The sequence below is a fragment of the Bombina bombina genome, chromosome 1 (genome assembly GCF_027579735.1).
Source record: "Bombina bombina isolate aBomBom1 chromosome 1, aBomBom1.pri, whole genome shotgun sequence".
Lineage (NCBI taxonomy): Eukaryota > Metazoa > Chordata > Amphibia > Anura > Bombinatoridae > Bombina > Bombina bombina.
The window spans coordinates 217,877,885-217,902,747 of record NC_069499.1 but is presented as its reverse complement, the minus strand read 5'-3'; the positions used below and the strand labels follow the sequence as shown (position 1 = coordinate 217,902,747).

Genomic DNA, 24,863 nt, shown 5'->3' with positions numbered 1-24,863 from the left:
ATAGTTGAGAGGGCGGGCACACCAAGGCCTCCTCACAATATAGACAGGTATTACTATTAGGAATAGAGGGAGTACCCTCAAAAATATCAGGATCCTCCATAGCTTGCATTAACAAAAGTAGCATACAAATAAATTAACTTTTTATTTCTCACAAAAATGGCACCTATACAGGGAGTGCAGAATTATTAGGCAAGTTGTATTTTTGAGGATTAATTTTATTATTGAACAACAACCATGTTCTCAATGAACCCAAAAAACTCATTAATATCAAAGCTGAATAGTTTTGGAAGTAGATTTTAGTTTGTTTTTAGTTATAGCTATTTTAGGGGGATATCTGTGTGTGCAGGTGACTATTACTGTGCATAATTATTAGGCAACTTAACAAAAAACAAATATATACCCATTTCAATTATTTATTTTTACCAGTGAAACCAATATAACATCTCAACATTCACAAATATACATTTCTGACATTCAAAAACAAACCAAAAACAAATCAGTGACCAATATAGCCACCTTTCTTTGCAAGGACACTCAAAAGCCTGCCATCCATGGATTCTGTCAGTGTTTTGATCTGTTCACCATCAACATTGCGTGCAGCAGCAACCACAGCCTCCCAGACACTGTTCAGAGAGGTGTACTGTTTTCCCTCCTTGTAAATCTCACATTTGATGATGGACCACAGGTTCTCAATGGGGTTCAGATCAGGCGAACAAGGAGGCCATGTCATTAGATTTTCTTCTTTTATACCCTTTCTTGCCAGCCACGCTGTGGAGTACTTGGACGCGTGTGATGGAGCATTGTCCTGCATGAAAATCATGTTTTTCTTGAAGGATGCAGACTTCTTCCTGTACCACTGCTTGAAGAAGGTGTCTTCCAGGAACTGGCAGTAGGACTGGGAGTTGAGCTTGACTCCATCCTCAACCCGAAAAGGCCCCACAAGCTCATCTTTGATGATACCAGCCCAAACCAGTACTCCACTTCCACCTTGCTGGCGTCTGAGTCGGACTGGAGCTCTCTGCCCTTTACCAATCCAGCCACGGGCCCATCCATCTGGCCCATCAAGACTCACTCTCATTTCATCAGTCCATAAAACCTTAGAAAAATCAGTCTTGAGATATTTCTTGGCCCAGTCTTGACGTTTCAGCTTGTGTGTCTTGTTCAGTGGTGGTCGTCTTTCAGCCTTTCTTACCTTGGCCATGTCTCTGAGTATTGCACACCTTGTGCTTTTGGGCACTCCAGTGATGTTGCAGCTCTGAAATATGGCCAAACTGGTGGCAAGTGGCATCTTGGCAGCTGCACACTTGACTTTTCTCAGTTCATGGGCAGTTATTTTGCACCTTGGTTTTTCCACACGCTTCTTGCGACCCTGTTGACTATTTTGAATGAAACATTTGATTGTTCGATGATCACGCTTCAGAAGCTTTGCAATTTTAAGAGTGCTGCATCCCTCTGCAAGATATCTCACTATTTTTTACTTTTCTGAGCCTGTCAAGTCCTTCTTTTGACCCATTTTGCCAAAGGAAAGGAAGTTGCCTAATAATTATGCACACCTGATATAGGGTGTTGATGTCATTAGACCACACCCCTTCTCATAACAGAGATGCACATCACCTAATATGCTTAATTGGTAGTAGGCTTTCGAGCCTATACAGCTTGGAGTAAGACAACATGCATAAAGAGGATGATGTGGTCAAAATACTCACTTGCCTAATAATTCTGCACTCCCTGTATACCCCCAATGACTGATGCACTCATCACCTCCTAGACCCAGGCAATCAGAGAAGCAACCTCTCCGACAGCTAGCTCGGTCAGGAAAGAGAAAACAAAAGTATGACCACACCCGGTCACATGGTGTGCAAGACAGGACTGCCCCTGCTATGAGAAAAAGTGCGCAAAGCTACAAGCTGTGCAGCGTTCAAAGTGAAAGCAAAACACCTGTATGTTCCGTTACAGCATAACAGTAGTCTATGAGTCCAAAATAAATCTCACACATAAAGCAGCATAAATCAAAGAAACACATTAACATTAACCCATGATTATATAAAGATAAAAGGAGTCACACTGTGACCATGTCTTCAGCAATTTCAACATAAGTAAAAATTGAAACGATCTTACCAGAATCCGTGCTGTGGAACAGAAACACAGCCTCTCAAGTGTGACAGTCTTGTAGCATCGCTCCTGACATGGACTTGAGTGAAGAAAGCAAACAGTGAAACTCGTCAACACTGGTTGCTTAAGAAGTTGTTAGCAGGCAGTCTGGATGGGTTCGCAGAAAAACTCTCCCTGCATCTCCAGACTCTAACTTTCATCAATGCTCTCACTGAGAGGCTGACAAGACTACTTAAAACTCCAGTTCCATAAAGAAAGGCATATATCCCTCCTGATGAACAACTCCGAAATCTTCTGACACTTCTCTGCCATCCTAATGTGACTAAAGGCAAAGAATGACTGGGGGATAGGGGAAGTGGGAGAGGTATTTAAGCCTTTGGCTGGGGTGTCTTTGCCTCCTCTTAGTGGCCAGGTTCAGTATTTCCCAACAGTAAGGATCGAAGCCATGGACTCTCCATATATTAAGATGGAAACCTAAATTACACACCTTTTACAAATAGGGCTGAAAAAAGCATGTTTAGTAATAGGCAGACAATAGAAATCACCTCAACCACCCACCCTTCAGTCATGTTTAGACAGAATATGAGAATTGTTAACCCTAGAAGAGAATGTATGGTTGTTTTTTTCAAAAGAAATAGAATGAATCCCTTTTAATCCGTCAAGTTTTATTGGACCCAAGCTTTGCAGACCCATCAGCATTGATCCACTCCTGTCCAGAATCCCTAACATTCCCCATCTTCCAGACTGGCTGACTGAAAAAGGGGACCCTTAGCACACAAGTCACAGCACAACCTCCTCTTGGGCTGATCCCGTCATGATCCACTTCCTTCCCCTTTTTAACATCATGTCCCATCCACTCTTCGGTAAACTTACAGGTCCTGGCTTCTTTATTATCTTGTCTCCACTAACTGAACTTACTACTTTGTACTCCTTACTTAATATAAGGATCCTAACCTCTTATTTATTACCAGTTATGTTAATCTTTTGTGATAATTTTTTTAGTGTCTTTACCGCAGCAATTTAATGTGGACATTGACACTAAGTTTACAACCAATCTGCATTGTTTGATTTAGAAGAAGTAGCTTCTTATAGCTAACCCTGACTTTGGGTACAACCAGTCCTGGTATATTCCAAGAAATTAATTGCAAATATAATCCTCTGAAAAAGGAAAATTGTCATAGATAAGAGGATTAAGCACTATTTAGCACTACAGCATTTTGTATTGTTGTTGAATACTTTTCTGATTGATGCATAGCAAAGCATTTTATTTATACACTTGATGTGAAGTTTGTTAATAAAAAGGAGAGGAGACAAAATAATATATATTCTCATTTTCATAAAAGTAGGTACATTTATCCCTATCCAATGGGATAACATTAAAAGACAAAATTTGTTTCTGAAGTTCCTAGCTCAAATCTTTAATAAACCAATCTGATATTTAAGGAAATACCTTAATCCGCTTTATGTCTACCCCAGTATCATATTGTTCAATAATTAGTTAACTTAAAGTGATGGTAAATTCTAGCATTCCAAAAAACGCTAGGATTTACCATCACTAAAAATAAAGGTGACCTTCATTCATCAGTTTAAAAAAAAAAAAAAAGATAAATAGCTACCTTTATTTCGCTGCAGCTTTAGCGCTAACTTAATCGCCTCTGGCCGCCCACAGCGCAGCTATGTTTTTCAATAAGGTGACTTTTCCACCTCTTAGCTAATAGCCGTGCTTGCCCTTTGTCATTATGCCGTAGGCAAGCACGGCTATTGGCTAAGAGGTAGCAACGTCACCTCATTGCAAAACAGTGCTGTGGGTGGCCTGAGGCGCATAGGTTAACAACTGTAGAGATTTTGTTGTTACAAAAGGTTGATTTTCTTCCAGCAAGAATATCAAATTTTATATTGAATAAAAGTGAGGCATAGGCTTCTCCCAGTGTAAGAAAAAAAAAATCTGTAACTGCTCCAAAAATTGTACAGAGCTTCCTGACTACATTTCCCACATTTATTTCCCACCTCAAAACCCATTTAAAAAGGCATTTTGGGGTGATATAATGTCTGTGAAAGACTATTATTTAAACCTGAGGAGACAGCGACTTCAGAGCTATCCCAAACAACCGCTCAAAATCTATTAAAGGGACATGATACCCAAATGTTAAAACACTTGAAAGTGATGCAGCATAGATGTAAAAAGCGGACTAGAAAATATCACTTGAACATCTCAATGTAAAAAAGAAAGATATTTTACCTCAAAATGTCCTAAGTATTCACATCCCATTGTAAAGGACTTTAAGCAGCAAATCAGTATGTCTGTCCCGGGACAGGCAAGGGAGTGAGCTGCGTGCACACTCATGTTATTTCCCTATTCAGTTTAAGGAAGTTTACTATGAAATCTCATGAGAGTTAAGTTAAATCTCATGAGGCCACAGTAAAAGAGTTCATGACCTCAGCACTGTTGATGCTGATTGGCTGCTGTTCATTTCTTCAGTTTTTTTTTTTTTTTACCTGCAGCTGGACAGCAGCTGAGTATAACTTTTTACACATAACTTACTCTGCTGAGCTGAGGAAGTTGTGAGGTAAAATATCTTCCTTTTTTAAATAGAGATGCTCAGGTGATATTTTCCTGTCAGCTTTTTACAGTTATACCGCATTACTTTCAAGTGATTTAGCATATGATTATTATGTCCCTTTAACTCAAAGCATATTCCTGATTCCATTCCTCTAGCAGTTTAGTCTGAATGTAGATGTTCATGCCTACTTCAGTCCAAGTATTACCATAATTTTCTGAAGGTCAATCCACTTCTACAGAAATTCGTAAGATAAGGCAAAGTAACTTCCCATTTTACACAGCACTTTAAAAGTCTATAGAGTTTTTCATTGTTTGTTTTTCATTGTTTGGGTCATTTTAGAATTTTAAAAGAATGTGAAACCTGGATAGATCATTCACAGGTATTCAGATAAATTTAGAAATTCTTTACCTGAGGAATGTTTTAAGCTGGATGTTCTTTTTAGGGTTGGGGGACTTATTTCAACTACATTTTCTGCGCAGTCAGATTTTGATCTCCATACTGAAAGTTATAGAACAAAGAAACAGTTAACATGTGCATAAATAAAAATTCCCCACATAAACCAAACGAAAATAGGAGTTATGTATTAAATTGTGTTATGAACATGATGGACACTACACTATATAGTAGGAAAAAAGAATAAAAAATGGTTAATTTTAAGAAAACCCAGTGGGTACATTTGGGGACCTTGGTAACACAACAAAAACATGAAACCCAGAAAAGGTTTTCAGCCACAGGACATTGTAAATATTTTCTTATAAATGAAGCCAGCAACTTCAAAGGACATTAAAATAAAAATTAAAATGTTTACTTAAATATAGAAAAAAAAACGTGATTGATGTATCTTTTAGTATTTTGCTTGTTTTTCCTGTAATTTGACTATTACAAATTATGCTTTTCTTCAGTCACGAGCGGTTTAAGTACATACTGTGGATTTAAGAATGCTATAGTTTAGAATACACTGGAGTATTCTACACTGTGATTGTTTATATCAATACAGGATCCTATTCACATCCCTATTCTAGCTGGCCAAGGTAAAGGGTTAAGATTTTCAAGTGTCTTTTTATATGCTGTATAATGGTAAGTAAAACTATGCAAGATTTACTAAAGACGACACAGGTCTAAACGTTTATAAAACATTTATTTTTGTGAAGATATTTTGCTGTTTTTGTTTACGGATCTGTAATATGCATCTGTTAAAAATATGTTTAAATGTATCACCAGATGTTGGCTTATTCGTGCAAATCCAGATATCCCCAGTGACCTGTTGTGCAGAGAGCAAGCTAATAACTTCTCAATAATCCAGGCTGGAAAAAATATGCCACAGATATTTTGCAAATCATGGAAAAATCCCTTTACTCCATTTTTAAAAATGATTTAAGTGCCCAGTAATTAATAAAAAATATAATCATATTGTGTACCAGAGTGTAGGGAAAAGAAGAAAAAAAGGAACTAACTTTCTGTGATCACAGGACTAGGGTCAGTATGGTGGAGTTGTTCTTTTGCAACCAGGTCTTTCTTTTCAGAATCCTTGATTTCTACGATTTCCTTTATGCTACATTCTTTCTTCTGCCTCATCTTGTCTCTGGCTGATTTTGACATGGTGACTTTTGTCTGCAACCAAAGAATATAAAGGCCACTATAAATGTGCTGATTTCTGTTGCAAATAAATAGACTGAAATATGGAAAATTAATATAAAAAACATAATTTATGTAAGAACTTACCTGATAAATTCATTTCTTTCATATTAACAAGAGTCCATGAGCTAGTGACGTATGGGATATACATTCCTACCAGGAGGGGCAAAGTTTCCCAAACCTTAAAATGCCTATAAATACACCCCTCACCACACCCACAAATCAGTTTAACGAATAGCCAAGAAGTGGGGTGATAAGAAAAAAAGTGTGAAGCATATAAAATAAGGAATTGGAATAATTGTGCTTTATACAAAAAAATCATAACCACCACAAAAAAGGGTGGGCCTCATGGACTCTTGTTAATATGAAAGAAATGAATTTATCAGGTAAGTTCTTACATAAATTATGTTTTCTTTCATGTAATTAACAAGAGTCCATGAGCTAGTGACGTATGGGATAATGACTACCCAAGATGTGGATCTTTCCACACAAGAGTCACTAGAGAGGGAGGGATAAAATAAAGACAGCCAATTCCTGCTGAAAATAATCCACACCCAAAATAAAGTTTAACAAAAAACATAAGCAGAAGATTCAAACTGAAACCGCTGCCTGAAGAACTTTTCTACCAAAAACTGCTTCAGAAGAAGAAAATACATCAAAATGGTAGAATTTAGTAAAAGTATGCAAAGAGGACCAAGTTGCTGCTTTGCAGAACTGGTCAACCGAAGCTTCATTCCTAAACGCCCAGGAAGTAGAAACTGACCTAGTAGAATGAGCTGTAATTCTTTGAGGCGGAATTTTACCCGACTCAACATAGGCAAGATGAATTAAAGATTTCAACCAAGATGCCAAAGAAATGGCAGAAGCTTTCTGGCCTTTCCTAGAACCGGAAAAGATAACAAATAAACTAGAAGTCTTACGGAAAGATTTCGTAGCTTCAACATAATATTTCAAAGCTCTAACAACATCCAAAGAATGCAATGATTTCTCCTTAGAATTCTTAGGATTAGGACATAATGAAGGAACCACAATTTCTCTACTAATGTTGTTGGAATTCACAACTTTAGGTAAAAATTCAAAAGAAGTTCGCAACACCGCCTTATCCTGATGAAAAATCAGAAAAGGAGACTCACACGAAAGAGCAGATAATTCAGAAACTCTTCTAGCAGAAGAGATGGCCAAAAGGAACAAAACTTTCCAAGAAAGTAATTTAATGTCCAATGAATGCATAGGTTCAAACGGAGGAGCTTGAAGAGCTCCCAAAACCAAATTCAAACTCCATGGAGGAGAAATTGACTTAATAACAGGTTTTATACGAACCAAAGCTTGTACAAAACAATGAATATCAGGAAGAATAGCAATCTTTCTGTGAAAAAGAACAGAAAGAGCGGAGATTTGTCCTTTCAAAGAACTCGCGGACAAACCCTTATCTAAACCATCCTGAAGAAACTGTAAAATTCTCGGTATTCTAAAAGAATGCCAAAAAATGTTGAGAAAGACACCAAGAAATATAAGTCTTCCAGACTCTATAATATATCTCTCGAGATACAGATTTACGAGCCTGTAACATAGTATTAATCACGGAGTCAGAGAAACCTCTATGACCAAGAATCAAGCGTTCAATCTCCATACCTTTAAATTTAAGGATTTCAGATCCGGATGGAAAAAAGGACCTTGAGACAGAAGGTCTGGTCTTAACGGAAGAGTCCATGGTTGGCAAGATGCCATCCGGACAAGATCCGCATACCAAAACCTGTGAGGCCATGCCGGAGCTATTAGCAGAACAAACGAGCATTCCCTCAGAATCTTGGAGATTACTCTTGGAAGAAGAACTAGAGGCGGAAAGATATAGGCAGGATGATACTTCCAAGGAAGTGATAATGCATCCACTGCCTCCGCCTGAGGATCCCGGGATCTGGACAGATACCTGGGAAGTTTCTTGTTTAGATGAGAGGCCATCAGATCTATCTCTGGGAGCCCCCACATTTGAACAATCTGAAGAAATACCTCTGGGTGAAGAGACCATTCGCCCGGATGCAACGTTTGGCGACTGAGATAATCCGCTTCCCAATTGTCTACACCTGGGATATGAACCGCAGAGATTAGACAGGAGCTGGATTCCGCCCAAACCAAAATTCGAGATACTTCTTTCATAGCCAGAGGACTGTGAGTCCCTCCTTGATGATTGATGTATGCCACAGTTGTGACATTGTCTGTCTGAAAACAAATGAACGATTCTCTCTTCAGAAGAGGCCAAAACTGAAGAGCTCTGAAAACTGCACGGAGTTCCAAGATATTGATCGGTAATCTCACCTCCTGAGATTCCCAAACTCCTTGTGCCGTCAGAGATCCCCACACAGCTCCCCAACCTGTGAGACTTGCATCTGTTGAAATTACAGTCCAGGTCGGAAGAACAAAAGAAGCCCCCTGAATTAAACGATGGTGATCTGTCCACCACGTTAGAGAGTGCCGAACAATCGGTTTTAAAGATATTAATTGATATATCTTCGTGTAATCCCTGCACCATTGGTTCAGCATACAGAGCTGAAGAGGTCGCATGTGAAAACGAGCAAAGGGGATCGCGTCCGATGCAGCAGTCATAAGACCTAGAATTTCCATGCATAAGGCTACCGAAGGGAATGATTGAGACTGAAGGTTTCGACAGGCTGTAATCAATTTTAGACGTCTCTTGTCTGTTAAAGACAAAGTCATGGACACTGAATCTATCTGGAAACCCAGAAAGGTTACCCTTGTTTGAGGAATCAAAGAACTTTTTGGTAAATTGATCCTCCAACCATGATCTTGAAGAAACAACACAAGTCGATTCGTATGAGACTCTGCTAAATGTAAAGACGGAGCAAGTACCAAGATATCGTCCAAATAAGGAAATACCACAATACCCTGTTCTCTGATTACAGACAGAAGGGCACCGAGAATCTTTGTGAAAATTCTTGGAGCTGTAGCAAGGCCAAACGGTAGAGCCACAAATTGGTAATGCTTGTCTAGAAAAGAGAATCTCAGGAACTGATAATGATCTGTATGAATCGGAATATGCAGATATGCATCCTGTAAATCTATTGTGGACATATAATTCCCTTGCTGAACAAAAGGCAATATAGTCCTTACAGTTACCATCTTGAACGTTGGTATCCTTACATAACGATTCAATAATTTTAGATCCAGAACTGGTCTGAAGGAATTCTCCTTCTTTGGTACAATGAAGAGATTTGAATAAAACCCCATCCCCTGTTCCGGAACTGGAACTGGCATAATTACTCCAGCCAACTCTAGATCTGAAACACAATTCAGAAATGCTTGAGCTTTCACTGGATTTACTGGGACATGGGAAAGAAAAAATCTCTTTGCAGGAGGTCTCATCTTGAAACCAATTCTGTACCCTTCTGAAACAATGTTCTGAATCCAAAGATTGTGAACAGAACTGATCCAAATTTCTTTGAAAAAACGTAACCTGCCCCCTACCAGCTGAACTGGAATGAGGGCCGTACCTTCATGTGAACTTAGAAGCAGGCTTTGCCTTTCTAGCAGGCTTGGATTTATTCCAGACTGGAGATGGTTTCCAAACTGAAACTGCTCCTGAGGACGAAGGATCAGGCTTTTGTTCTTTGTTGAAACGAAAGGAACGAAAACGATTGTTAGCCCTGTTTTTACCTTTAGACCTTTTATCCTGTGGTAAAAAAGTTCCTTTCCCACCAGTAACAGTTGAAATAATAGAATCCAACTGAGAACCAAATAATTTATTTCCCTGGAAAGAAATGGAAAGTAGAGTTGATTTAGAAGCCATATCAGCATTCCAAGTCTTAAGCCATAAAGCTCTTCTGGCTAAGATAGCCAGAGACATAAATCTAACATCAACTCTAATAATATCAAAAATGGCATCACAGATGAAATTATTAGCATGCTGGAGAAGAATAATAATATCATGAGAATCACGATTTGTTACTTGTTGCGCTAGAGTTTCCAACCAAAAAGTTGAAGCTGCAGCAACATCAGCCAATGATATAGCAGGTCTAAGAAGATTACCTGAACATAGATAAGCTTTTCTTAGAAAAGATTCAATTTTTCTATCTAAAGGATCCTTAAACGAGGTACCATCTGATGTAGGAATGGTAGTACGTTTAGCAAGGGTAGAAATAGCCCCATCAACTTTAGGGATTTTGTCCCAAAATTCTAATCTGTCAGGCGGAACAGGATATAATTGCTTAAAACGTTTAGAAGGAGTAAATGAATTACCCAATCTATCCCATTCCTTAGCAATTACTGCAGAAATAGCATTAGGAACAGGAAAGACTTCTGGAATAACCGCAGGAGCTTTAAAAACCTTATCCAAACGTATAGAATTAGTATCAAGAGGACTAGAATCCTCTATTTCTAAAGCAATTAGTACTTCTTTAAGTAAGGAGCGAATAAATTCCATCTTAAATAAATATGAAGATTTATCAGCATCAATCTCTGACACAGAATCCTCTGAATCAGAAGAGTCCAAAGAATCAGAATGATGGTGTTCACTTAAAAATTCATCTGTAGAGAGAGAAGATTTAAAAGACTTTTTACGTTTACTAGAAGGAGAAATAACAGACAAAGCCTTCTTTATGGATTCAGAAACAAAATCTCTTATGTTATCAGGAACATTCTGCACCTTAGATGTTGAGGGAACTGCAACAGGCAATGGTACATCACTAAAGGAAATATTATCTGCATTAACAAGTTTGTCATGACATTTAATACAAACAACAGCTGGAGGAATAGCTACCAAAAGTTTACAGCAGATACACTTAGCTTTGGTAGATCCAGCAGGCAGAGGTTTTCCTGTAGTATCTTCTGGCTCAGATGCAACGTGAGACATCTTGCAATATGTAAGAGAAAAAACAACATATAAAGCAAAATAGATCAAATTCCTTATAAGACAGTTTCAGGAATGGGAAAAAAATGCCAAACATCAAGCTTCTAGCAACCAGAAGCAAATGAAAAATGAGACTGAAATAATGTGGAGACAAAAGCGACGCCCATATGTTTTGGCGCCAAATAAGACGCCCACATTATTTGGCGCCTAAATGCTTTTGGCGCCAAAAATGACGCCACATCCGGAACGCCGACATTTTTGGCGCAAAATAACGTCAAAAAATGACGCAACTTCCGGCGACACGTATGACGCCGGAAACGGAAATGAATTTTTGCGCCAAAAAAGTCCGCGCCAAGAATGACGCAATAAAATAAAGCATTTTCAGCCCCCGCGAGCCTAACAGCCCACAGGGAAAAAAGTCAAATTTTTGAGGTAAGAAAAATATGATAATTAAAGCATAATCCCAAATATGAAACTGACTGTCTGGAAATAAGGAAAGTTGAACATTCTGAGTCAAGGCAAATAAATGTTTGAATACATATATTTAGAACTTTATAAATAAAGTGCCCAACCATAGCTTAGAGTGTCACAGAAAATAAGACTTACTTACCCCAGGACACTCATCTACATGTTTGTAGAAAGCCAAACCAGTACTGAAACGAGAATCAGTAGAGGTAATGGTATATATAAGAGTATATCGTCGATCTGAAAAGGGAGGTAAGAGATGAATCTCTACGACCGATAACAGAGAACCTTATGAAATAGACCCCGTAGAAGGAGATCACTGCATTCAATAGGCAATACTCTCCTCACATCCCTCTGACATTCACTGCACGCTGAGAGGAAAACCGGGCTCCAACTTGCTGCGGAGCGCATATCAACGTAGAATCTAGCACAAACTTACTTCACCACCTCCCTTGGAGGCAAAGTTTGTAAAACTGATTTGTGGGTGTGGTGAGGGGTGTATTTATAGGCATTTTAAGGTTTGGGAAACTTTGCCCCTCCTGGTAGGAATGTATATCCCATACGTCACTAGCTCATGGACTCTTGTTAATTACATGAAAGAAATGTAGCTTTCTCATTCATCCCTTATTAGTCAACTGCAGAGTATAGAAAATGATGCCATGTGATAAACAGGAAAAATGAACAGGACATTTCACAGGCTATTTAAGAGTTAATATCACTATACAGCAACAAAACCCATTTTAGGCTACAATAGCCATAATTGTTTTGGGGGAAAAAAGGCAATGATGATCCAATAATTATTAAAGCTCCTAATACATTTCAAATAGGCACGTTTCCCAGGAACAATTCTGAACCAGTAATACAGGGCTGTATTTAGAGATGGTAAGTCTAATGCCTATACTGCTCTTGGTCATTTGTAAAAATAAACAGTTTGACATTTGACATTTTTTTACGCAGTAATTTTGATCATCCAATAGCTTAAAGGGACATTAATGCTATGAAAATGTAATATAAAATGTTATCTTTCATTTTTTAGGTTGTCGTCTTTTCATGTAATTTAAATTATGAAAGTTCATGATAAAGATGGGAGTGTACACTCCAGACCTAAAACTGTTACATCCCTTCCAAATGCCTAACGGCAAAATCAAGATTTGGACTCCAATACAGATGAAGTGGGCTGAAGTCAACCTATCCACCTTGGGACTGCAAACCATATCTGCCAGGGAGTCTTATGTCATCTACTAGTAATGCAGGTGGCCCTTGGTTTACGCCGGTTCAATTTGCGCCGTTTCAGAATAACAACCTTTAATGCATTAAAAATCAGTGCACTAATTAAAATAGCCAGTAGGTGAAGCTGTCCGCTTGTGTTTCAGCAAAGTTAAGCTAGTTTAACAGCCTGAAATTGATCTGTGTACACAGATCAGACAAGATTTAGCAGCCACTTCCCTATTATCTTCCTGTCCAGCTGCTTGAGATGAGGGTGACTAACTGCCTATTAATCACTGCAGATTGAAATGCATAGAATAGGTGCAGAACCAATATTATCTAACATGCTAACAATGCAGAGAACTGTTTGCAGAAAAATCCAAGTAAAAAAACGTTTTTGTTCATTAAACTTAGTTTGATGATGATGCAATCTGTTGTGTAATTATTTTATTAGGTGATGTTTAGCAAATGTTTTTGTTCATTAAACTTAGTTTGATGATGATACAATCTATATTTTTAGGTTTATAATGCTGTTTAGCATTTAAAGTCTTCATTTCAAACCTTTAAAAATAATGTATTAGGTGTTGCTTATGACAATTTTGAGAGGGGCCTGGAACCCAACTCCCTCACTTCCCAATGACTTACATTATAAACTGGGTTTCAATTTACAACGGTTTCGATTTACAACCATTCCTCCTGGAACCTAACCCCGGCGTAAACTGAGGGCTACCTGTAATTGTTTTCTTTTTGTTCAGCTTATAGGTTTGTTATGTTACAATGTTGAATAGCCTATGCGTATTGGGAATGATCACTGCCTAATGGGGCTACTTCACTCCAACAAGCTTTCTCAAAAAGAAATATGACTAGATAGAGGGAAGGAACTAATGTAGAAGGATACCTCTTCTATGTTATTACAATTAGGGCTACTTGAGAATGTAAGTAAGATAGAATGATCAAATAGTAAATATTTTTCCCCAGAATGGCAGACTGTATTTACCAAAAGGGATAGTTCATGTTTTACAGCAGGGTACACCTCATACTGCTCATTTATACTCTTAATGGGCTTTATGCTTATGGGCTTATCCCACCAAACTGTTAGTCCGCTTACATACAATTAGTGGGAGGGGAAAATAAGTCAATCTAACCCATATGTCCAAATAACTTTGTTTATATTGACCTGAAGTCTATTGATAAGACGTTATATTACTACTTGTATAACTGCCCATAGACAATCATGTCCCTGCCCTGGAGTATGGAGCAACCAAACTGCTATTCATTATGTTATAGGTCTACTGTTTGACGTGAGTCTTGCTACGTTCAGCTTTCCTAGGTTAAGTTACCAATATTGTTCATTGTTTATATTTTCTTGCATTACGTATAATAATGTTAGCCTACCCAAGTAAAGGGAAATGAGAAGCATTTTTAACCTTTAACCTCGAATACAATAGATAAATCGAGAATCACATATTATACTTCATCCAGAACCAACTAATATCTTAGTGCTGTGGGGACTCCATACTGTTCTATACACTCTTTGTGTACTATAAACAACTGTCCACAGACAGCCACCCTGTTGCCCTGGGATACTGAGTAACTAAACTATTATTCATTAAGCTGTAGGTTAATTGTTTGCTGTAAGCCACGTTATGTTGGGATTGGATGGGCCATGCATTCGTATTGTATATTGCTTATATTTTTTGTATATCCATACACAATGCTGTTGACTTAAGTGAATGCCAAAGTAAAGTGAAATGAGAGACATCATTAACCTTTAACTTATAATACGACAAATAGACAAAAAGATTCCTAACCAATCAGTCCAATGTATATGTCCTATGGTTAATCCTAATGTTACCCCTATTTATAGAGGGGGGAGAGTAGATTTTAGTACCTCAACCCCTACCAGATAAACTTCCAATTATTCTGATAAAGAAACCCCTTACAGGACGCTGGGCGTTATAGGGAACACATTGGCAAAGAGAAGAGGTCCTTCTAGAACTCTTTATGAGCAAATCTAGGATATCTCCCCTACAATATAATATATCCACTATCATTCCCTATATTTACATTTTTTGTTGCTCCCCTGAGACGCTGAACATTTACTCAAGTTTATATATATATATATATATATATATATTCGGTTCCATTATTAGTCCCCTGGGGAATTAACCCCCTGCATTTTATTCTATTTTATTTAATATAATCACATCCTCTTGATATCAATCCCCAACCAAACCCTCCTACATCTGTGCTAGCTCAGCCCTTCCTCCCTCCTTCTCTTCTCCCCATTCCTATACATCAGAGTTTGCCTTGTAAGCTAAAGAAAAACAGAATTTATGCTTACCTGATAAATTACTTTCTCCAACGGTGTGTCCGGTCCACGGCGTCATCCTTACTTGTGGGATATTCTCTTCCCCAACAGGAAATGGCAAAGAGTCCCAGCAAAGCTGGCCATATAGTCCCTCCTAGGCTCCGCCCACCCCAGTCATTCGACCGACGGACAGGAGGAAATATATATAGGAGAAACCATATGGTACCGTGGTGACTGTAGTTAGAGAAAATAATTCATCAGACCTGATTAAAAAACCAGGGCGGGCCGTGGACCGGACACACCGTTGGAGAAAGTAATTTATCAGGTAAGCATAAATTCTGTTTTCTCCAACATTGGTGTGTCCGGTCCACGGCGTCATCCTTACTTGTGGGAACCAATACCAAAGCTTTAGGACACGGATGAAGGTAGGGAGCAAATCAGGTTACCTAAACGGAAGGCACCACAGCTTGCAAAACCTTTCTCCCAAAAATAGCCTCCGAAGAAGCAAAAGTATCAAATTTGTAAAATTTGGCAAAAGTGTGCAGTGAAGACCAAGTCGCTGCCTTACATATCTGGTCAACAGAAGCCTCGTTCTTGAAGGCCCATGTGGAAGCCACAGCCCTAGTGGAGTGAGCTGTGATTCTTTCAGGAGGCTGCCGTCCAGCAGTCTCATAAGCCAATCGGATGATGCTTTTAAGCCAAAAGGAAAGAGAGGCAGAAGTCGCTTTTTGACCTCTCCTTTTACCAGAATAAACAACAAACAAGGAAGATGTTTGTCTGAAATCTTTTGTAGCCTCTAAATAGAATTTTAGAGCACGGACTACGTCCAAATTGTGTAACAAACGTTCCTTCTTTGAAACTGGATTCGGACACAAAGAAGGTACAACTATCTCCTGGTTAATATTTTTGTTAGAAACAACCTTAGGAAGAAAACCAGGCTTAGTACGCAAAACCACCTTATCTGCATGGAACACCAGATAGGGCGGAGAACACTGCAGAGCAGATAACTCTGAAACTCTTCTAGCAGAAGAAATTGCAACCAAAAACAAAACTTTCCAAGATAGTAACTTAATATCTATGGAATGTAAAGGTTCAAACGGAACCCCTTGAAGAACTGAAAGAACTAGATTTAGACTCCAGGGAGGAGTCAAAGGTCTGTAAACAGGCTTGATCCTAACCAGAGCCTGAACAAATGCTTGAACATCTGGCACAGCTGCCAGTCTTTTGTGTAGTAAGACAGATAAAGCAGAGATCTGTCCCTTTAGAGAACTTGCAGATAATCCTTTCTCCAAACCTTCTTGTAGAAAGGATAGAATCTTAGGAATTTTTATCTTATTCCATGGGAATCCTTTGGATTCACACCAACAGATATATTTTTTCCATATTTTATGGTAAATTTTTCTAGTTACCGGTTTTCTGGCCTGAACCAGAGTATCTATCACAGAATCTGAAAACCCACTCTTCGATTGAATCAAGAGTTCAATCTCCAAGCCGTCAGCTGGAGGGAGACCAGATTTGGATGTTCGAATGGACCCTGAACAAGAAGGTCCTGTCTCAAAGGTAGCTTCCATGGTGGAGCCGATGACATATTCACCAGGTCTGCATACCAAGTCCTGGGTGGCCACGCAGGAGCTATCAAGATCACCGAGGCCCTCTCCTGATTGATCCTGGCTACCAGCCTGGGAATGAGAGGAAACGGTGGAAATACATAAGCTAGGTTGAAGGTCCAAGGTGCTACTAGTGCATCTACTAGAGTCGCCTTGGGATCCCTGGATCTGGACCCGTAGCAAGGAACCTTGAAGTTCTGACGAGACGCCATCAGATCCATGTCTGGAATGCCCCATAATTGAATTATTTGGGCAAAGATCTCCGGATGGAGTTCCCACTCCCCCGGATGGAATGTCTGACGACTCAGAAAATCCGCCTCCCAGTTTTCCACTCCTGGGATGTGGATCGCAGACAGGTGGCAGGAGTGATCCTCCGCCCATTTAATTATTTTGGTCACTTCTTTCATCGCCAGGGAACTCCTTGTTCCCCCCTGATGATTGATATATGCAACGGTCCTCATGTTGTCTGATTGGAACCTTATGAATCTGGCCTTTGCTAGTTGAGGCCAAGCTCTGAGAGCATTGAATATCGCTCTCAGTTCCAGAATGTTTATCGGGAGAAGAGACTCTTCCCGAGACCATAGACCCTGAGCTTTCAGGGATTCCCAGACCGCGCCCCAGCCCACTAGACTGGCGTCGGTCGTGACAATGACCCACTCTGGTCTGCGGAAGCTCGTTCCCTGGGACAGATGGTCCAGGGTCAGCCACCAACGGAGTGAATCTCTGGTCTTTTGATCTACTTGAATCATTGGAGACAAGTCTGTATAATCCCCATTCCACTGTTTGAGCATGCACAGTTGTAATGGTCTTAGATGAATTCGTGCAAAAGGAACTATGTCCATTGTTGCAACCATCAACCCTACTACTTCCATGCACTGCGCTATGGAAGGACGAGGAACAGAATGAAGCACTTGACAAGAGCTTAGAAGTTTTGATTTTCTGACCTCTGTCAGAAAAATCCTCATTTCTAAGGAATCTATTATTGTTCCCAAGAAGGGAACTCTTGTCGACGGAGACAGAGAACTTTTTTCTATGTTCACCTTCCATCCGTGTGATCTGAGAAAGGCTAGAACGATGTCCGTATGAGCCTTTGCTTTTGACAGGGACGACGCTTGTATTAGAATGTCGTCCAAGTAACGTACTACTGCAATGCCCCTCGGTCTTAGAACCGCTAGAAGGGACCCGAGCACCTTTGTGAAAATCCTTGGAGCAGTGGCTAACCCTAATGGGAGGGCCACAAACTGGTAATGCTTGTCCAGAAAAGCAAACCTTAGGAACTGATGATGTTCTTTGTGGATAGGAATATGTAGGTACGCATCCTTTAGATCCACGGTAGTCATAAATTGACTTTCCTGGATAGTGGGTAGAATCGTTCGAATGGTTTCCATCTTGAACGATGGTACCCTGAGAAATTTGTTTAGGATCTTCAAATCCAAAATTGGTCTGAAAGTTCCCTCTTTTTTGGGAACTACGAACAGATTGGAATAAAATCCCATTCCTTGTTCCTTTATTGGAACTGGGTGTATCACTCCCATCTTTAACAGGTCTTCTACACAATGTAAGAATGCCTGTCTCTTTATTTGGTTTGAGGATAAGTGAGACATGTGGAACCTTCCCCTTGGGGGTAGTTCCTTGAATTCCAGGAGATAACCTTGAGAAACTATTTCTAGTGCCCAGGGATCCTGAACATCTCTTGCCAAAGCCTGAGCAAAGAGAGAGAGTCTGCCCCCCACTAGATCCGGTCCCGGATCGGGGGCTACTCCTTCATGCTGTTTTGTTAGCAGTGGCAGGCTTCTTGGCCTGCTTACCCTTGTTCCAGCCTTGCATCGGTTTCCAGGCTGGTTTGGGTTGTGAGGCATTACCCTCTTGCTTAGAGGATGCAGAATTAGAGGCCGGTCCGTTCCTGAAATTGCGAAAAGGACGAAAATTAGACTTATTTTTAGCCTTAAAAGACCTATCTTGTGGAAGGGCCTGGCCCTTTCCCCCAGTGATGTCTGAAATAATCTCTTTCAATTCTGGTCCAAATAGAGTTTTACCTTTGAAAGGGATGTTAAGCAATTTTGTCTTGGATGACACATCCGCTGACCAAGACTTTAGCCAAAGCGCTCTGCGCGCCACGATAGCAAACCCTGAATTTTTCGCCGCTAATCTAGCTAATTGCAAAGCGGCATCTAAAATAAAAGAGTTAGCCAATTTAAGTGCGTGAACTCTGTCCATAACCTCCTCATATGGAGTCTCTCTACTGAGCGACTTTTCTAGTTCCTCGAACCAGAACCACGCTGCTGTAGTGACAGGAACAATGCACGAAATTGGTTGTAGAAGGTAACCTTGCTGTACAAAAATCTTTTTAAGCAAACCTTCCAATTTTTTATCCATAGGATCTTTGAAAGCACAACTATCTTCGATAGGAATAGTAGTGCGTTTGTTTAGAGTAGAAACTGCCCCCTCGACCTTAGGGACTGTCTGCCATAAGTCCTTTCTGGGGTCGACCATAGGAAATAATTTCTTAAATATAGGGGGGGGGGACAAAAGGTATGCCGGGCTTTTCCCACTCCTTATTTACTATGTCCGCCACCCGCTTGGGTATAGGAAAAGCGTCGGGGTGCACCGGAACCTCTAGGAACTTGTCCATCTTGCATAATTTCTCTGGAATGACCAAGTTGTCACAATCATCCAGCGTAGATAACACCTCCTTAAGCAGTGCGCGGAGATGTTCTAATTTAAATTTAAATGTCACAACATCAGGTTCAGCTTGATGAGAAATTTTTCCTGAATCTGAGATTTCTCCATCAGACAAAACCTCCCTCATGGCCCCTTCAGATTGGTGTGAGGGTATGACAGAACAATAATCATCAGCGCCCTCTTGCTCTTCAGTGTTTAAAACAGAGCAATCGCGCTTTCTCTGATAAGTAGGCATTTTGGATAAAATATTTGCTATGGAGTTATCCATTACAGCCGTTAATTGTTGCATGGTAATAAGCATTGGCGCACTAGATGTACTAGGCAATTTCATTATCTGTGGCAGTACTGTCCTTACTTTGTTTGGACGCTATGGCACAATTATCACATAAATTTAAATGGGGAGACACATTGGCTTTCATACATATAGAACATAGCTTATCTGAAGGTACAGACATGTTAAACAGGCTTAAACTTGTCAACAAAGCACAAAAAACGTTTTAAAACAAAACCGTTACTGTCTCTTTAAATTTCAAACAGAAAACACTTTATTACTGAATATGTGAAAAAGTATGAAGGAATCGATCAAATTTCACCACAGTGTCTTAAAGCATTAAAAGTATTGCACACCAAATTTCAGAGCTTTAACCCTTAAAATAACGGAACCGGAGCCGTTTTTAAATTTAACCCCTATACAGTCCCAACTATAGTCTTTGCTGAGACCCAACCAAGCCCAGAGGGGAATACGATACCAAATGACGCCTTCTAGAAGCTTTTTCAGTGATTTTTAGATCCTCACACATGCATCTGCATGCCCTGCTCTCAAAAAACAACTGCGCAGTAATGGCGCGAAAATGAGGCTCAGTCTATAACTAGAAAGGCCCCCTGACTGAAAAAGGTGTCTAACACAGTGCCTGCCGTTTTATAAACGTTCCCCAAGATTATAAATGCCAATTGTTAGCCTAAATCTGAATAATATGCCCAAATAAAGCAATCGATTTAGCCCATAAAAATGTCTACCAGTTTTTTAGCCCATATAAAGCCTTTTATTCTGTTTGTTTGACTAAGAAAATGGCTTACCGGTCCCCATGAGGGGAAATGACAGCCTTCCAGCATTACACAGTCTTGTTAGAAATATGGCTAGTCATACCTTAAGCAGAAAAGTCTGCTAACTGTTTCCCCCAACTGAAGTTACTTCATCTCAACAGTCCTATGTGGAAACAGCAATCGATTTTAGTTACTGTCTGCTAAAATCATCTTCCTCTTACAAACAGAAATCTTCATCCTTTTCTGTTTCAGAGTAAATAGTACATACCAGCACTATTTTAAAATAACAAACACTTGATAGAAGAATAAAACTACATTTAAACACCAAAAAACTCTTAACCATCTCCGTGGAGATGTTGCCTGTGCAACGGCAAAGAGAATGACTGGGGTGGGCGGAGCCTAGGAGGGACTATATGGCCAGCTTTGCTGGGACTCTTTGCCATTTCCTGTTGGGGAAGAGAATATCCCACAAGTAAGGATGACGCCGTGGACCGGACACACCAATGTTGGAGAAATACACCTTATTGTAATATATCTCCTTATACCATTGAGCTTACTCTGTAAGAAAAGGAATATATAACCTCCATTTTGTTTTTATAAATCTCAATAGCTTAATCCACTCATCAACTATATTTATCTTTTGGTGATTGCAGCAAGTTCTCTCCTATAAACTGATTTTGACAGCATCGATAGTAACAGTAAAGTGACATAGCTTCTATACTCCAGCCCGGTCTGAACTACAGTCTTCCCTCCATTTTGGGGGACGACAACATTTTAATTTAATATGGGATCCAGATCTTGACAAGAGATTCTATGAACCAGGTACTACCTATGCATTTGTCAATTCATCTGCCCTCAAATTCCGAGACCTTGTTTATCAATACCAGCTCTTTGACGTCTGGAGATCCTTACACCCAACAGATAGGGACTATTCATACCTGTCCCCAACACATAAATCGTACTCACGATTAGATTATTTTTTTTACTGATTCTTGTACTCTAAATGGAGTTCAAGGTGCAAAAATGTCCTCGTGCTCATGGTCAGACCTTGATGCGGTCTCTATCACTTTACCTGGGAATATGACTCTCTCATCTAGACAAATGTGGAAGTTTCCTCAGACTCTCTGGTCCGAACCACTCTTTTTAGGTTCACTGCAAGAAACAACTATGTGCTTTCTCTTCAATAATTCAGAAGGGGAGACCTCACATCAAATTAAATGGGCAGCTTTTAAGTCATACATTCGGGGATTCTGCATCAGTAAAATGGCAAAGATTAGGAAGGAAAGGGGGGCTCCCATAGGTAAACTGGGGTGCAATCTTAGGCAATTGCACAGACTGAATAAAACCAATCCCACACCAACCTTATCATACAAAATATTGCACATTAAAGAACTTATTAAAGATAGAGAGACTCAGAGAGTTCAAAAGGCCGCTACGAGATTTAAACAGTTAATGTATTCTAAGAGCAATAAGGCAGACACACTCCTAGCCAGTGGTAGCGGGAATCCCATATATTACACATAATGGTCAGACTGCGTACACCCCGGCAGATATAGTTACACTTTTCGCAGAATATTATGCTAAGTTTTATGATATTGAGGGACATGAAGACCCTAGAGCAGCATCTCCACAAGAGATCTCCAATTTTCTTTTAGAATTTAATTTACCTACATTATCAGAGAAAGATGGAGCTGCTTTAACGCAGCCCTTTTCTTTAGACGAGGTTGGAGAAGTCTTAAAACAGATGCAAAACAACAAGGCCCCAGGGCCTGACGGTTTTACAGGCACGTTCTATAAGAAACTGAGGCAGCTAATTACCACAGTGTTAAGAAACTTCAACGAGATCATGACAACAGGGAAAGTCCTTAGGGAATTCCTAGAGGCCTCTATTATTCCAATACCAAAGCCAGGGAAAAGTCAGACAGAATGCAGTAACTACCGACCCATATCTCTTATAAATTTGGACATTAAAATTTACTCAAAGCTTATAGCAAATAGGATAGTTCACCTTTTACCCGCAATAATCCACTATGATCAAGATGGCCCAGACAACACAAGAAGGCTGTTTTCAGTCTTCACAGAGGCCCAACGGATAGGAATTCCAATGCTGGCTCTGTCATTGGACGTTGAGAAGGCCTTTGCCAGAGTCAAATGGGAGTATGTGTGGGAGGTCCTTCGTTCTTTTGGGATACCTGAGCCCTTTATATTAGCAATTAGAGCCCTATACTGTGCTCCATATGCAAGCGTGAGAGGATTGGGATTTTGTTCTCCAGAATTTCCAATCCATAAAAGGACAAGGCAGGGGTGTCCACTCACACCACTTATTTTTGTATTAGTAATGGAACTGCTTGCCCAAGCAATCAGACAATCCAATTCAATCAAAGGTGTTCCCCTTATAACGCCCAATGAGAATATAGTTTTGTTTGCGGACAACATTACCCTTCTGTTAACTGATCCGGTTTTTAATTTGATAGACTATATTGCCAGGGTAAGCTACTATAAAATTAAATACAAAAAGACTGAGGCATACCCCATCCATATAGAACAAACTACCTTAATAAAGCTACAGTCCCTTTATCTGTTTACTTGGACATTACACCATCTTAAACATCTGGGCAGAAACTAACCATAACTCTACGCAGTAACTATGACACTTTGATTGCAGATTTTAAACTCATATTGGAGAAATGGGATTTTAAAGAACTTTCCTGGCTTGGTAGAGTGGCTTCAATTAAAATGTTATTGCTACCGAAAGCATTATTTCTTTCATGTAATTAGCAAGAGTCCATGAGCTAGTGACGTATGGGATATACATTCCTATCAGGAGGGGCAAAGTTTCCCAAACCTTAAAATGCCTATAAATACACCCCTCACCACACCCACAATTCAGTTTTACAAACTTTGCCTCCTATGGAGGTGGTGAAGTAAGTTTGTGCTAGATTCTACGTTGATATGCGCTCCGCAGCAAGTTGGGGCCCGGTTTTCCTCTCAGCGTGCAGTGAATGTCAGAGGGATGTGAGCAGAGTATTGCCTATTTGAATTCAATGATCTCCTTCTACGGGGTCTATTTCATAGGTTCTCTGTTATCGGTCGTGGAGATTCATCTCTTACCTCCCTTTTCAGATCAACGATATACTCTTATATATATACCATTACCTCTGCTGATTTTCGTTTCAGTACTGGTTTGGCTTTCTACAAACATGTAGATGAGTGTCCTGGGGTAAGTAAGTCTTATTTTCTGTGACACTCTAAGCTATGGTTGGGCACTTTTTTATAAAGTTCTAAATATATGTATTCAAACATTTATTTGCCTTGACTCAGGATGTTCAACATTCCTTTTTTTCAGACAGTCAGTTTCATATTTGGGATAATGCATTTGAACCAATCTTTTTTTTCCCATTCCTGAAACTGTCATTTAAGGAATTTGATTAATTTTGCTTTATATGTTGTTTTTTCTTTTACATATTGCAAGATGTTCCACGTTGCAACTGAGTCAGAAGATACTTCAGGAAAATTACTGCCCGGTGCTGGAGCTACCAAGCTAAGTGTATCTGCTATAAATTTTTGGTATCTGTTTCTCCAGCTGTTGTTTGTATTGCATGTCATGACAAACTTATTAATGCAGATAAAATTTCCTTTAGTACCGCTACATTACCTGTTGCTGTTCCGTCAACATCTAATTTTCAGAGTGTTCCTGATAACATAAGAGATTTTATTTTTTAAATCCATTAAGAAGGCTATGTCTGTTATTTCTCCTTCTAGTTTACATAAAAGTCTTTTAAAACTTCTCTTTTTTCAGATGAATTTTTAAATGAACATCATCATTCTGATACTGATAATGGTTCTTCTGGTTCAGAGGTTTCTGTCTCAGAGGTTGATGCTGATAAATCTTTGTATTTGTTCAAGATGGAATTTATTCGTTCTTTATTTTAAGAAGTATTAATTGCATTAGAAATAGAGGATTCTGGTCCTCTTGATACTAAATCTAAACGTTTAAATAAGGTTTTTAAATCTCCTGTAGTTATTCCAGAAGTGTTTAATCTCCCTGATGCTATTTCTGAAGTAATTTCCAGGGAATGGAATAATTTGGGTAATTCTTTTACTCCTTCTAAACGTTTAAGCAATTATATCCTGTGCCATCTGACAGATTAGAGTTTTTTGGGAAAAAATCCCTAAGGTTATGGGGTTGTCTCTACTCCTGCTAAATGTACTACTATTCCTACGGCAGATAGTACTTCATTTAAGGATCCTTTAGATAGGAAAATTGAATCCTTTCTAAGAAAAGCTTACTTATGTTCAGGTAATCTTCTTAGACCTGCTATATTTTTAGTGGATGTTGCTGCAGCTTCAACTTTTTGGTTAAGAAGCTTTAGCGCAAC

At 39.4% G+C, this 24,863-nt stretch overlaps 1 protein-coding gene across 1 annotated transcript in view; it reads right to left on the bottom strand.

Moving 5' to 3' along the window:
• Window positions 1–24,863, bottom strand: part of TOGARAM1 (TOG array regulator of axonemal microtubules 1) — a 334,226-nt gene that overhangs the window by 122,992 nt on the left and 186,371 nt on the right. Inside the window, 2 exon segments of the mRNA XM_053697849.1 lie at window positions 5,082–5,171; window positions 6,128–6,284. Coding sequence (XP_053553824.1) covers window positions 5,082–5,171; window positions 6,128–6,284 — 247 coding nt within the window.